At 43.4% G+C, this 14,250-nt stretch overlaps 1 protein-coding gene across 1 annotated transcript in view; it reads right to left on the reverse strand.

Moving 5' to 3' along the window:
• The window catches only part of LOC109915636, a 94,521-nt gene that overhangs the window by 26,418 nt on the left and 53,853 nt on the right, over positions 1–14,250 (reverse strand). The window contains exons 6-9 of the mRNA XM_048611817.1: positions 12,772–12,830; positions 9,750–9,889; positions 8,736–8,809; positions 7,031–7,138 (exon numbers count right to left, since the gene is read on the reverse strand). Of these exons, the coding sequence (XP_048467774.1) occupies positions 7,031–7,138; positions 8,736–8,809; positions 9,750–9,889; positions 12,772–12,830 (381 nt within the window). The remainder of the gene's footprint in view (positions 1–7,030; positions 7,139–8,735; positions 8,810–9,749; positions 9,890–12,771; positions 12,831–14,250) is intronic.

The raw sequence follows: 14,250 nt of genomic DNA on the forward strand, positions 1-14,250 counted from the left end.
CATCTGGTCAAGGGTTATCAGTGCCTCCATGTTGGCCTGGTTGAGGAAGCCCATTACGGAGGATACAAACCACACAGACCTGAGTAACTATGGGCTACAATTAAAGTCACATGACTAACGATAGCTCACTGAACCAGCATTTACTGCCCATCCCTCATTGATCTGAGGGCACAGTCAACCACATTACTGTGGGTTTGAAGTCACTTGTAAGCCAGACCTGGGTAAGAATGACCTGTTCTATCCCCTAAAGGTGGGCAGTGATCTTATGGTTATTCTTTTAATTCAAGTGTACTCCTAACTCCAGATTTTTAATTGGATTCAAAATTCCACTGTCTGCTATGGTAGGATTTGAACCCAGATCCCCAGAACATTACCGGGTCTCTGGATTAGCAGTCTATCAATAATACCACTGGGCCATCACCTCTTCTTGCTGTGTTAGTGGCTGCATAAGGAAGGGAGAAAGCAGTGACAAAGGATGGAGTAAATTAAAGGGGTGTCAAAGTTTTATTTAGTTCACAGTTTTACAAATTTTTGGTTACAAAAGGCTTAGAAATAAAGCTAATATTTAAAATAATTCACAAAATTGCCACATAATAGCACAATATGTTGTGATGCCAGGACTGGAAATGTGCACAAGCCATTGGATGTGATGAATACTTCACAAGAGTTTATTTGCCAGGAATTTCACAGTTCAGTTTTGGAGAGAAGTTAGAAACATTGAGGATGTTCACCTTGCAACACACTACGGTTAGAAGTGACCCCATAGAGGATTTCAAGACGATGAAAGTCTTTCATGGACAAATTAAGGGAAAAACTATCTTTACTCAGTCCGGCCTACACGTGACTCCAGACCCATCGCAGCATGGTCAACTCTCGACTGCCCTCTGAAATAGCCAAGCCAACCATTCAGCTAAGGACAATTAGAGACGGGCAACAAATGCCAGAAAACCCACATACCATGAAAGAATAAAGAATAAAGAGAATCATCGGCAAAGGATGTTGAGGAAAGATCAGGAAATCGTTTCTCGCACAATTCTCAGGAACTGCAACATTGATTGAAAAAGTGGTGAAAGCTGACTCTACAAAATGGTCAGCAGTACTGGATAGTACAAAGGCTTCAGGCCCTGACAACACTCCAGCAATAGTACTGAAAGCCTGTGCTCCAGAACTTGCTGCTTCCCTAGCCAAGCTGTTGCTCCTATAATCAGATCCAAATCATTTATATAAATGACGAAAAGCAATGGACCCAGCAACATTCCTTGCGGTACACACCGAAACGTAGAAACACAGAAAAGAGGTACAGGAATAGGCCATTCAGCCCTTCGAGCCTGCACCACCATTCAATATGATCATGGCTGATCACGCTATCTCTCCATACCCCTTGATCCTGTTAGCCACAAGGGCCATGTCCAACTTCCTCTTGAATATATCTAATGAACTGGCCCCAACAGCTTCCTGTGGGAGAGAATTCCACAGGTTCACAACTCTGAGTAAAGAAATTCTTCCTCATCTCAGTCCTGAATGACTCATCCCTTATTCTTAGGCTGTGACCCCTAGTTCTGGACCTCCTCAACATCAGAAACATTCTTCCCACATCTAGCCTGTCCAGTCCCATCAGGGTTTTATATGTTTCTATTTTTCTAAATTCCAGCGAATACAAGCCCAGTCGATCTAGTCTTTCCTCATATGTCAGTCCCACCATCCCGGGAATCAGTCTGGTGAACCTTCACTGGACTCCCTCAATAGCAAGAATGTCCCTCCTCAGACTAGGAGACCAAAACTGCACACAATACTCAAGGTGTAGCCTCACCAAGGCCCTGTATAACTGCAGCAAGACATCTCTACTGCGATACTCTAATCCTCTCGCTATGAAGGCCTGTAAGGCACTGGTCACAGGCCTCCAGCCTTATGTAAACAATCATTTGTATATGCAGCCATACTTCAAAGATAAATGTTTAGAGGTGGAAATCAAACAACAAGCCAGCAGGCACCCTGCTGTGCAATTAATAAGCTGTGAAATCATTAATGGAGCACAAATCCCAAAATGATAACTCTCAGGCTTATGTCAACTCATAAGAGCGAAACAGAAAGCACTGGTTTCTTTACAGTGCAGACAGTGTTTTTTTTTCCAAAAGAACTAAAAGCCAGGAGATTTAAATCCCTTGACAGCTCGATAGATCCAAACAGCTTAAAGGTTCCAATGAATTTATCAACTTTTCACAAACATTCACATCTATTTTTCTCCATCTCAAAGGGCACTTAACGTGTCCCAAAGGTTTCCTTGAAACTATCCAAAGTTAATCCTACCTCTCCAAAAGGGAACACTAACTTACCAAAGGTAATCATGTGGCTTTCATCCTCATCTTAAAAAGATTTAAAAGTCACAATTCTTGTTTTGAAGTTGAGTTATAGAAATTGGGACTGCCGTAAGGCAGCTGGACTTTAACACTTTAATATGTAGGCTACAACCAGCACCGCCTACTCCCATTTTGAAAAATGGGGGAGCGGGGGTTGTGTTCTTGGCAAGGGTTGCAGAATTTTTTCTCCAGCGCCATATTGGCCAGGCCCGAGACCTTCTCTGTCTGGATGAAAGTTCAGGCCCCAATGTGGATTTATGATATTCCTTTCTGCAAAAAGATCTAGTATTAAAGTAAACAACTGATGGCTCATTTCCCACTTCACTGGGAGGCTTCAGAATGAAGTAACTTCTGACCTAAAGGCGGAGATATGGGGCTAAGCACGAGTGCCCAATCAAAAAACACCACCATGATGGTCCAAATGGCCTCCATCCATGCTGTAATTTCTTGATGACCCAATGACGAATTTAAAACCCACTTAAACTGAATCAGGTTAACAGCAGTTTGCAGTGGAAAGTCATACTAACCTATGTGTCATCCATCTGCTAACATGGCCAATTTAAATACTATTTCCCACAGTCAAAGTTTGTTTAAAATTTGTTTTTAAAGAGAGTTAGCAGATCAGAAAGCCACAATGACAGTACATTTAACCTTCACCTACAGAGTTATACAGATTATAGAATATTATTAGAAAGATGGAGTACTGAGAAGCATATTCAGCTGATCATGAAAGAATCATAAAATCCCTACAGTGTGGAAACAGGCCACAAAACCCTGGTCAGCAGCGTCCCACCCAGACCCACCCCATCGCTGTAACCTGGTATTTCCCACAGCTAACCCACCTAGCCTGCACATCCCTGGGCACTACAGGCAATTTAGCACGGCCAAACCATCTAACACGCATATCTTTGGACTGTGGGATGAAACCAGAGCACCCAGAGGAGACCCACGCAGACACGGGGAGAATGTGCAGACTTCACACAGACAGGCACCCAAGGCTGGAATCGAACCTGGGTCTCTGGCGCCATGAAGCAGCAATGCTATCCACCATGCCACCCCAGCATTGGTCAGTTAGTGCCATGCACCTATTTTTGCACACACTGCTTCCAAAGATGCAAACAATCTTGTTGCTGAGTGTTTTTTTTTGCAGCAGGCAGTGGGCTCTTGTGGCACAGTGGTAATGTTCCTACCCTGGACCAGGAGGCCCAGGTTCAAAACCCCACCTGCTCCAAAGGTGTGTAAGTACATCCTTAAACTGATCACATAACACAGAGGTCAGGTCTAGCTAGTCCCATCACTCAGCACAATACAACAGAAATGTTCCTGATGTTGGGAAAGTCCAAACCTAGAGGATACAGTCTAAGAATAAGGGGTAAGCCATTCAGTACTGAGATGAGGAAGAATTTCTTCACTCAAAGAATTGTGAACCGGTGGAATTCTCTCCCACAGGGAGCTGTTGGGGCCAGTTCATTAGGTATATTCAAGAGGGAGCTGGACATGGCCCTTGTGGCTAAAGGTACCAAGGGGTATGGAGAGAGGGCGGGAATGGGATACTGAGATTGCATGATCAGCCGTGATCATTTTGAACGGTGGTGCAGACTCGAAGGGCCGAGTGGCCTACTCCTGCTCCCGTTTTGTGTGTTTCTAAATGGATAAAAACAATGAAGGAAGAAAATATTTTCCTTTCATGAACTTTCCATTTTGAAAGTTACTATTGAATATGCTTTGATGAGGCAGCGCATTCCAGATTGTAGCTACTTGCTGCGGTTTAAACAAATATTTGGCCAGATCTCTCCCTCCCTATGTTCCCCTACTTTGGCTAACATATGGATCAAAAACAAAAGTAAGATAATTAAGGTGCACAGGTTTAATCTCTCCTGGTTAAACACTGGCAGAAATCTCTTGCATGAACCAGTGTAATGCAGAAAAGGGAGTTGTTTTAAAACAAAGCAAAAGGTTACTGATCCTATTAAAGGCACACCACAATCAGCAACATGATCACTGACAAAACAGTGCGCAGCAAAACCTCAAACTGTTTAAATTCAGATTGTTTAAATAAACCGCTGTGTGGACCTTGTGGGCTCCAAGGGCCTTTATCACCATCCCGTGGAAAGACTGCAGTATTGCAGAAATGCAATCCCAAAATCAGCAATGTCCATGTTAGCAGGTGAACATCTAAGTTACATGAGGAGACTAGAGAAGCTGAGTCTTGTCTTTCTTAGAGCACAGAAGAGTTGGAGGGGTTGGGATTTAATCAAAGGTCTTATGAGGGACCTTGATGAGAATGTATGAGGAAAAATGATCCGCGAGCAGGAGGGTAGATTATCAGGACACATGACTGGAAATTAACCAGCAAAAGAACCAGAGGGGAGAGAGGAGATTTTTTTAAAAACAAGTGAATAGAAACAAGAGAAGTTTACAAGGGTCCAACAAAACAGCATGGGAGCAGGAATAAGGAGATGTATAAAATTCTAGAAATTATAAATAATGAAGGGCACAGACAGGGTACACAGGAAAAAACTTTGCCTTTGGTGAGGGGCAGGAGATTAAGGGGAGAAAAACTTCTTCCACTCAGAGTATTGGGAACCTGGAACTCACTGCCTGTAAGGGCAGTAGAGACAGAAAACCTCATAACATTTTTATTCACTCCTGGGGCGTGGGCGTCGCAGGCTGGGCCAGCATTTATTACTCGTCCCTAGTTGCCCCTTGAGAAAGTGATGGTGAGCTGCAATCTGTGTGCTGTGGGTTGACCCACAATGCCCTTAGGGAGGGAATTCAGGATTTTGGGCCCAACGACAGTGAAGGAATGGATGATACGTTTGCAGGTCGGGATGGCGAGTGGCTCAGAGAGGATCTAGCAGGTGGTGGTGCCGCTCTGAATGGAATTGGTCATAGGTTTGGAACATGCGAAGGATCTTTGGCGAATTTCTACAGTGCATCACTACAGGTGCACACTACTGCGACTGAGAGTCAGGCAGCAGACGCTTGTGAATGTGGTGTGAATCAAGCTGGGCTGCTTTATTTAGATGTGCACTGGTGACGCCCAGACATGCAAAGTTATGGGCCAATTGCTGGAAAGTGGGATTAGAATAGTTAGGTGATTGTTTTTGACTGGTGTCACAGGGTAGGCCGAATGGCCTTTCTCTGTGCTGCAGACCTCCATGACTCTGATCGGAGAGTTCTTTCAAAGAGCTGCCACAGGCACAATGGGCAGAATGGCATCCGTCTGTGCTGCAAGATCCTCTGAGTCAGCCAGCCCTTATCTGTTCCAAGTCTGCACAGCGCAAGTTGACACTGACCCGGGAAAGCAGGAGAAGCAGTCCCAACAGGTCTCTGCAGACAGGGACAGAAAAATCAAAAAGGGTACACTGTTCTTAAACAACACAACATATACTCTCAACATGTGAAGACTGGTACAGGCAACACCACATTCTGAGAAAAAAGAGCACATCAGCAAGACTACGGCTTAGTGCTGCCCTACGCTGGCTCTTCATCCAGCAGGTGCATGTACAGGTACATCAAAGTTCTGAAGAAAAGTCACAGAACCCGATACGTTCACTGTGTTTCTCTGTCCAATGATGCTGCTGAGTTTCTCCAGCACTTCCTGTTTTTATTTCAGATGGCCAGCATCTGCAAGGTTTTGCTTCCGATATATGTATCTTTGCATTTCCGTCTCATCTTTCACAAACTCACACAGACTGAAAAAACTTCACAGCTAATGAAGTACATTTGAAATGTAGTCAGTGTTTTAATAAAGGAAGCACTGTAGCCAAACTGTGCACACCAGGCTCGTACTAACAGTATCGGATAATGAACAGGTTGGTTGTTTATTATTAAGCTGGAGAGGGTTCAGAAAAGATTTAGCAGAATGTTGCTGGGAATGGAGGGTTTGAGTTATAAAAACAGACTAGAAAGGCTGGGACTTTTCCCACTGGAGCGTAGGAGATTGAGGGGTGACCTTAAAGAGGTTTATAAAATCATAAGGGGCATGGATAAGGTGAATGACAGGTGTCTTTTCCCTAGGGTGGGGGAGTTCAAAACTAGGAGGCATATTTTTAAAAATGAGAGGAAAAAGATTTTAAGACAGGGAGGGGTAATTTTTTACACAAGAGTGTGGTCCCTGTGTGGAATGAACTTCCAGAGGAAGTGATGGTTGCAGGTACAGTTACAATGTTTAAAAGACATTCAGGTAAGTTCATGAATAAGAAATGTTTGGAGGGTTATGGGCCTAGCACAGGCAAGTCATACTAGTTTAGTTTGGGAACATGGTCAGCATGGACTGAATGGACAGATGGGCCTGTTTCCATGCTGTATGGCTCTATGACTCTATAATTCTAAAAATAAAAGCAGTTTTGACAGCATGCTGGTTGAAGAGTAAATGCTCACCAGAATATTGGGAAAAAATAATCTGCTCTACTTTTTCAACACTGTCTACCTGAGAAGACAGACTGAGCCAAGGTTTAATACCTTGTTCAACACATAAGAGTGCAACATTACCTCAGTACAGTAGCAGCTTAGATTATTGATTTTCTGCCCTCAAGTGTCTGGTCAGTACTTGAACATACATCTTCTGACGCTGAGGTAAGTATACTGCCTCTTTGCTTTTCTCCCAGCTACTCATCCTGTCATCGAAAACAAAAGCATTTTCATTAAAGCTAATTTTTTAATCTTACCCGTGGAGTAATTCGGACAGGAATTTGGGCAGTGGAACTTGTTCCCGGAGCATTTTTTTCTACAGTCTGTGCGGAAATCTTTTTCAGATGGATTTCTGACTTTTCCTCCTGAAGACAGGAAACATGAAAAACGTTTGGATTAAAGAAAACACCGAAAGAGCTGAAGAAGTTTCATGGGTTAATCAGCACGTCAAAATGGAAAGGTAGATTAAAACTACGAGTGGGACACTTCACTCACTTACCATTTCCCCAAGCCCCAACAAATTACAGGATTAAATAAAGCATCACAAAAACTGCATGACAAATCATTGGTTCCATCCCCAAAACCTCCCTGTTTCTCATGGCTCCTTTGAAGATGCCAATTTAATACCTACCTCTTTGAATAAATGTTTGGTCAGAGATGCCCCAAAATCTCTTCCAGCGGCTCGGTGTCAGTTTCTACCAGACTTATTTGATAAAGCTCCTGTGACATGCCTGGGGATGTTTCGCCATGTCAAAGGCGCTATAGAAGTGCAAGTAGCTGTTGCATCGGAAGAGAATATGACTGCACTTGAGCAGAACAGGCAGGAAAAAACAGCAGGGGATTAAAAGTAAAATAGTAAAGACTTTACTGTGAGGGAGGACCAACAGTAGTCATCACTTACAGCTGCTAGTTCCAGAGCTTCAGGGAGAAGCGACTGTTGAATTAGTTATTAGTCACTATAGACACCAGAGCTTCTTTTTTTGTTACGTCTTTGTTAAGCTCGGAGTGAAAAGACCTCTTTACAGGCACCTCTTTGGGTTCTGTAATACTAATAACTAAATGCAGAAGCTTATCACTTCTGCTCAAACCCTCAATATGCTCCCTCTGAGCTTACATGGTCCCTTCTTTCAGACTTTACCTTCCATCGTGGCGCAGGATTGTAATGGATCCCAAACCCTGTGGCTGGAATAACTCTCTCCAATCTAGTTCCTACCATTCCATGTTAAAACATTAGCAACCATCGCAGCCTGCGAATATCGGGAAAATGTTGTTAAACTTGAAAGGGCGCAGAAAAGACTTACAAGAATGTCGCCAGGGTTGGAGGGTTTGAGCTACAAGGAGAGGCTGAATAGGCTGGGGCTATTTTCCCTGGTTTGTCAGAGGCTGAGGGGTGACCTTATAGAGGTTTATAAAATCATGAGTGGTGTGGATAGGGTGAATAGCCAAAGTCTTTTCCACAGGGTAGGGGAGTCCAAAACTAGAGGGGCATGGGTTTAAGGTGAGGGGAAAGATTTAAAAGGGACTAAGGGGCAACTTTTTCACGCAGAGGGTGGTGCGTATATGGAATGAATTGCCAGAGGAAGTGTTGGAGACATTTAAAAGGCATCTGAATGGGTATATGAATAGGAAGGGTTTAGAGGAATATGGGCCAAACACTGGCAAATAGGACTAGATTGATTTAGGATATCTGGTCGGCACGGACGGGTTGGACCGAGGTGTCTGTTTCCGTGCTGTACATCTCTACGATTCTATGACTCCATAAAAGATGACCTTCCCAGAGGGGAAAAAAAACAGGAGACCATGTCAAAAGGCAAAGTTTAGGACAAGCCCCGTTTGCTCTCTCCCGTCAGCAGGTGGTGCCCATGAGTCAAGTTCTGAAATATCGAGTCTGCTGCATTTCACAAGGAAAACCGATCTCCAAGACAATACGACCTTCAGTGTGCTGCAAACAGCTTTCCTTACCTTCTTTGAAACTGATGAACTTGGCAGCGTTGAAGAATCTCTTGGCACTGCATCTGGAACAATTTTTGGACAGTCTGAAAGCAGGTAATAATTTAGACGAACTATGCTGATCGCAGCAGAACTCCACAGAGAGTAATAATTGACATTTAGACAGAGCCACTCGCAACTAAACACCCCCCAACACTTTACAGGTCAAACTACGGACACTGAAGAAGGGGTGAGTGGAATGAGTGATATATTTCGAGGGGTACTTATGACGCAGAGAGGTTAAGAAGCAAATGGGTGGAGAACAGTGGAGGAAAAGAGGATTGGGATCCAAAGTTAAACCAGAATGGGAAGAGAATACCCGTCTACAGGTAACAGTGAAGGTGGGCAATGAAGGGGTTGGAAATTTCAGGTTTAGAGGGTGTGGACAAGTGCCATTCTTAGTCCAAAACACAGCAATTGCAAATGCGCAAGGCATGTTTAATTGCTCAATCAACTTTTGCAAATTTGACATTGCAGAAAAACAGAGACATTTTGTTGAAGCTTTTCAGCTTTCAGTCATTGGGATGAATGCAAGAATGCCAAATTTCACAGAGGCTGACACAGCCAGTAAGGAAATGAAAGGAAATGTTGCCTACCATTACTCACAAGAACCTGCAAGCAGCAACAAGATAATGACCAGGTCATCTGTGCTTTTTCATTCTGATGTTAATCGAGGGATAAATATTGACCAGGACACCAGAAATAACTTTCACACTCTCTTTCAGCATACTGTCACGCGATCTTTTACATCCACCCCAGCTGGATAGGGCCTCATTCAAAAGACAACACATTCAATCATGAAGCATTTTGCATGTCAGCCCTGACTCTGCTCAGGTCTCTTGGAGTGGGATTTGAACCCACTACCATCTGTAGTACAAAGAAAAAGTTGGATACCATGTGCTAAGCCACAGTGGACACCACCAAGAAACAATCAGCAAACTGAGCCACGGTAAACAAATACCAAGAGAAATGGAAACTGTCTCTCACCTTGCTCGGTGTTCTGGGATGACAGAGGTTTCACTGGGGCACTCTCTTGGTTCTTGTGTGAAGAATCATTGCAACATTTGATGGTTTTCTCAGGTGGACAGGGCTTTTTTCTTTCATAAATCGGGTGGTCTTTGTTCTCCCTGTGGCCAAGGGCATTAAAAAAGACAGACCACTAAGCAAACAGCAGCTGACGAAAAGACATTTATCCTGCCTTCCAGTTAGACCCTATTCCTGATCTCTGCCAAAACTGATCAGGGGCACCTACCTCCATGTCTAAGCTTTTGACCACCCGACCTAATGAAGATGGCCTTTCGCGACTCGCCCACATACAGGTTTGTGCTCCATGAAGCACTTTACGATTCTAAAAAACGTTATCGGCGCTGCCTAAGTAAGTTGCTGCTGCCAGGGCACAACTCTCAATCCACAAACAGCACGGTCATACGTTACCAAAGTGTGCAGCCACTGGACCAATGGCCAAGGATTAAATCCACTCATTACATACAAAAACACAGCAGACGAGGTCATTTGGTCCATCAAGCCCAGGCTGGCTCTTTGGCAGAGCTACTGATTACATTCTATTCCCCGTGCTGTTGAATTAGTCGCAAACCCCCTGCTCTTTTCTTCGCAGGTTTTTTTTTGAACTTTTTGCAATTCCTTTGAATCTACTTCCACCGCTCTTTCACGCAGCATGTTCCAGGTCACAAAGTACATCCCCTCCCCCCTCATCATCTCCCCATTGGTCACTTCAACATTTATTTTAATCTGTGTCCTCTCCTCACCAACCCACTTGCTGGTTCTCCCACACCTCCTCCCTTCCTTTTGATTTTTTTTATTGAACAAAGGGGAGCAGTTGGCAGCCTCACTGGAAAAGGCCCGTGTGGTGTGCAGTTAACTCTGTACAGACTGGGGAACCCAACCTGATGGACCAGGTTTTCCCAGTCCCAAATGCAATGCAGTGAGCCATGCTGAACATGTGCTGGTGGCTCATGGTTGGACAAGGACATGACCTCTAAGGAAGGGTGCAGAGCCTGCGGGAGAAAACAGCAAGTAAGAAGAGAGAGAGAGAGAGGGAGAGGGAGAGAAAACTGTGACGAGACCTAATATAGGAACAGGTATCCCAGAATACCGAAGGTGACTGACCCAATAAGATGACTCAAGTTTACAGCCTGAATAAGGCCAGTCAGCCCATCTGTGCCAATTCTCTCTATAACATATTTATCCATTACTTCCTGAAAAGTTGTATTCTTGATCTTAACTGGTAAAATGATTCTATGTTCACCAACTCTGTGTAAAGCCGTCTCCATTATATTTCATTTTCATACTACTTTAGATTGATGATCACTTGTGAATGATGCGATAGGCAGGGAAATAGCCTTTCCCTGTTCACCCTACTGAACTTATTCAAAGTTTGTTCAAAAACTCTTCTAAATTTCTCGTAGCCTACAATGAGGTAAAGTCACAGGCTAGCTCTCATAACTTCCAATAATTGAGATCAACCTGTTGTCTTTCATGTTCTTTCTAGACAAGCCGGCCAAAACTGAAAACCACTGATGAACTAACCATTGCTCATTTTTGTAGCAGTAACATAGGAACAACAGTAGGCCATTCAGCCCCTTGAGTCTGTTTGACCTTTCAATGAGATCCTGGCTGATCTGTAGCCTAGCTCCATATGTGCCTTTGGCACATATCTCTTAATACCGCTGTGTAACAAAAAAAATTTCTCTCAGATTTAAATTAACAGCTGATCCAACATTCAGTGCCATTTGTGGAAGAGAGGTCCAAACATCTACCAGCCTTTGTGCGCAGAATTGCTTCCTAGCATCTCTCCTGAACGGTCCGGCCCTACTCCTCAGACTATGTCCCTAGTACTGGAGGGCAATGGAACGAATTAAAGTATCTCAGTTAAAAAAAAAACTCAAGGACTCTTCCCCCAACTACCATTCTTTTGTCACTCTATGATGTGGATTTACCTTTGAAGTTTTACTCATCAAATTAAAGCAAATGCTGGGAATCTGAAATAAAAACAGAAAATGCTGTTTTTGGAAGCAAAACATTAACTTTGATACCCTCTTCATAGATTCTACTAGAGTTTCTCCAGCATTTTCTATGTTTACTTTACACATCAGCTTTCCTTGATTTGCTTTGTGTACAATTTTTTTGAACTCTTGATGTTTTATCCTATCCCCACAAACGTGTCAGAGTTTTGGAGTATAATCAGCTCTGAGCTCGATTCTATGCCTCCCCACTCAGTGAGGTTGGAAGCTGACTTAGGATGTAGAGTACAGAAATAGTGTTCAACAGATTTGGGCCAGTGTCTCCCAATGAAACCTCCCCCCACCCCACTGTTCTTGATCACCAAACAGAATAGAGTCATAGAGATGTACAGCACAAAAACAGACCTTCAGTCCAACTCGTCCATCCCAACCAAGTATCCTAAATTAATCTAGTCCCATTTGCCAGCATTTGGCCCATATCCCTCTAAACGCTTCCTATTCATTTATCCATTCAGATGCCTTTTAAATGCTGTAATTGTACCTTTTCTTTCCCATCTCCCTCATATGCTTAAGTGGCTTTCTCCTCAAATGCATCAAAGCTATTCAGCTCAACCATTCTCTAGGGTAGTGAGTTCCATATTCTCACCACTCTCTTGGCAACTGGGCTCCACCTGAATTCCTAATTGGATTCATTCATCTCTGCCTTACATTTACAGCCCCTCGTCCCGGTCTCCCACATCACGTGAAACAACTTCTTGACATCCTCTTGGCCTCAGTCCTCTCTTTTCTTTTCTGGGTCCTGGAGCCCCAGCCTGTTCAATCTTTCACAATCATCCTAAGATTTCATTTCTGGTGTCATTTTTAATCAACCTTTCTCGCCCCAGGAAGAGTGCTGTATCGACCAGACGGCCACACAATTCCTCCCGGGGACCGTGGAGAATGAGTTAATCGCTGGTCTGCTAGATCTCAAGGCTGCTCCGCAAAACGCAACAGAATTTTACAACCGCGAAAGACTTCATCCTACGCACCGTTGGTGAACTTTCCCTTTTGCAGCCTTTACGGGATCATTAGCAGAACAATTATTTTTCTGTCAGTGTAAAACAAAAGAAAGGGTTAAGATAATATTCATAATCTCCACAGGACTGAATTCTACTGTAGACTAACACAGGCACACACACATGAAAATTTTATAGTCTTTTAACCATTACATAATCCACTATCAGTGCTCTAACTTCCAAGCAAGGAGATTTATCTTCTCTCTTTACAGGAGAGTGATGTGCCTCTCCATCTGACAGCTGGAGAACCAACAACAGCAACAATTTCTCAAAGGGTTAGAGAGGTTACTTAGTGAGTGACTAATACACAAATCCAAACAAATCGTGTTCGCTGAAAAGTCAATAGCACAGAGCAAAGTAGATCGGTAAATAAATTTAGTTTTGGCCGACAACTCCTCAGTCGCCGTATTAAACAGATTCCCCTTTCAACTTTTGTACATCCGTGCATTTTTTTTTAATATGTTCTTGGTAGTTTACGTAGTTCCACAGTCAGAGTCACAGTTTGGAAAGTGCGACACCCAAAATAAACTAACCTCTCCCAATTCGTAATGAACCATGTCAGAATCGAACAGCGTAACATTATCAACACAACCAAGTGTATTGAACTAGGCAGACATTGCTAAATGAGCTAACAGCCCGTGTGCATGGGTTTCAGAAGCTGAAATCACATCGCCTCTTAAGTGAGTCTCATAACAATGGAATAAAAACTGAAGTTGCCGGAAAAGCTCAGCAGGTCCGGCAGCATCGGTAAAGGTAAAAAAAGATCAGAGTTAACGTTTCCGGTGACCCTTCCTTAGAACTGATAGTAGTTGGGAAAATGTCGGTGTATATGCAGAAAATAGGGAGGGGGTGGGGTAGGGAGTGAGTTTTAGTCTCATAACCGTATTCACTATTTCTATTTGACCCACATTGGAAGACAGGTCAGCAGTGTACAATCCTTTGTGTTAGGCTTTTGAGTGATTTTTGAGCAAGTTTGAGTGATATTTTTTGGTGGTCTGCCCCAACACCACCTTTCCCATAGACCCTGTTATTTCTATCGCGCAATTTTCTATAACGCGATGTTGCACAGGAACACATCTATCACGTTGTAGCAGAACCGACTGTATTAACATAATGTCAGTAACATTTATTATTTTATCCCCAAAAAAAACCGCAAGTCATAATCTTGGGGCCCGGGGAGTTATTAAGTTCTGCACTTGCAAATTCATCATTTGCAGGGGTTTTCAGGAATGGAATTCTCGCAGATATGGAGGAGAGACTGTATATCCAAGGTAACTGGATTAAGATAACACACAAATGGTCTTGTGAAATGTATACAACGGGCCCTGTGGAACAGAAGCAGATGGAGCTGCTTGTGTACAGACAGTTAGATAAGGTGTTACCACGAGGAATACTGAGAGAAGCCTCCATTCAAGGTCGCTCAAAAGTCTGGTGTTGATCCTAGGAGAGAAA

The sequence above is a fragment of the Rhincodon typus genome, chromosome 25, assembly GCF_021869965.1.
Source record: "Rhincodon typus isolate 14 chromosome 25, sRhiTyp1.1, whole genome shotgun sequence".
In the NCBI taxonomy this organism is placed as follows: Eukaryota; Metazoa; Chordata; class Chondrichthyes; order Orectolobiformes; family Rhincodontidae; genus Rhincodon; species Rhincodon typus.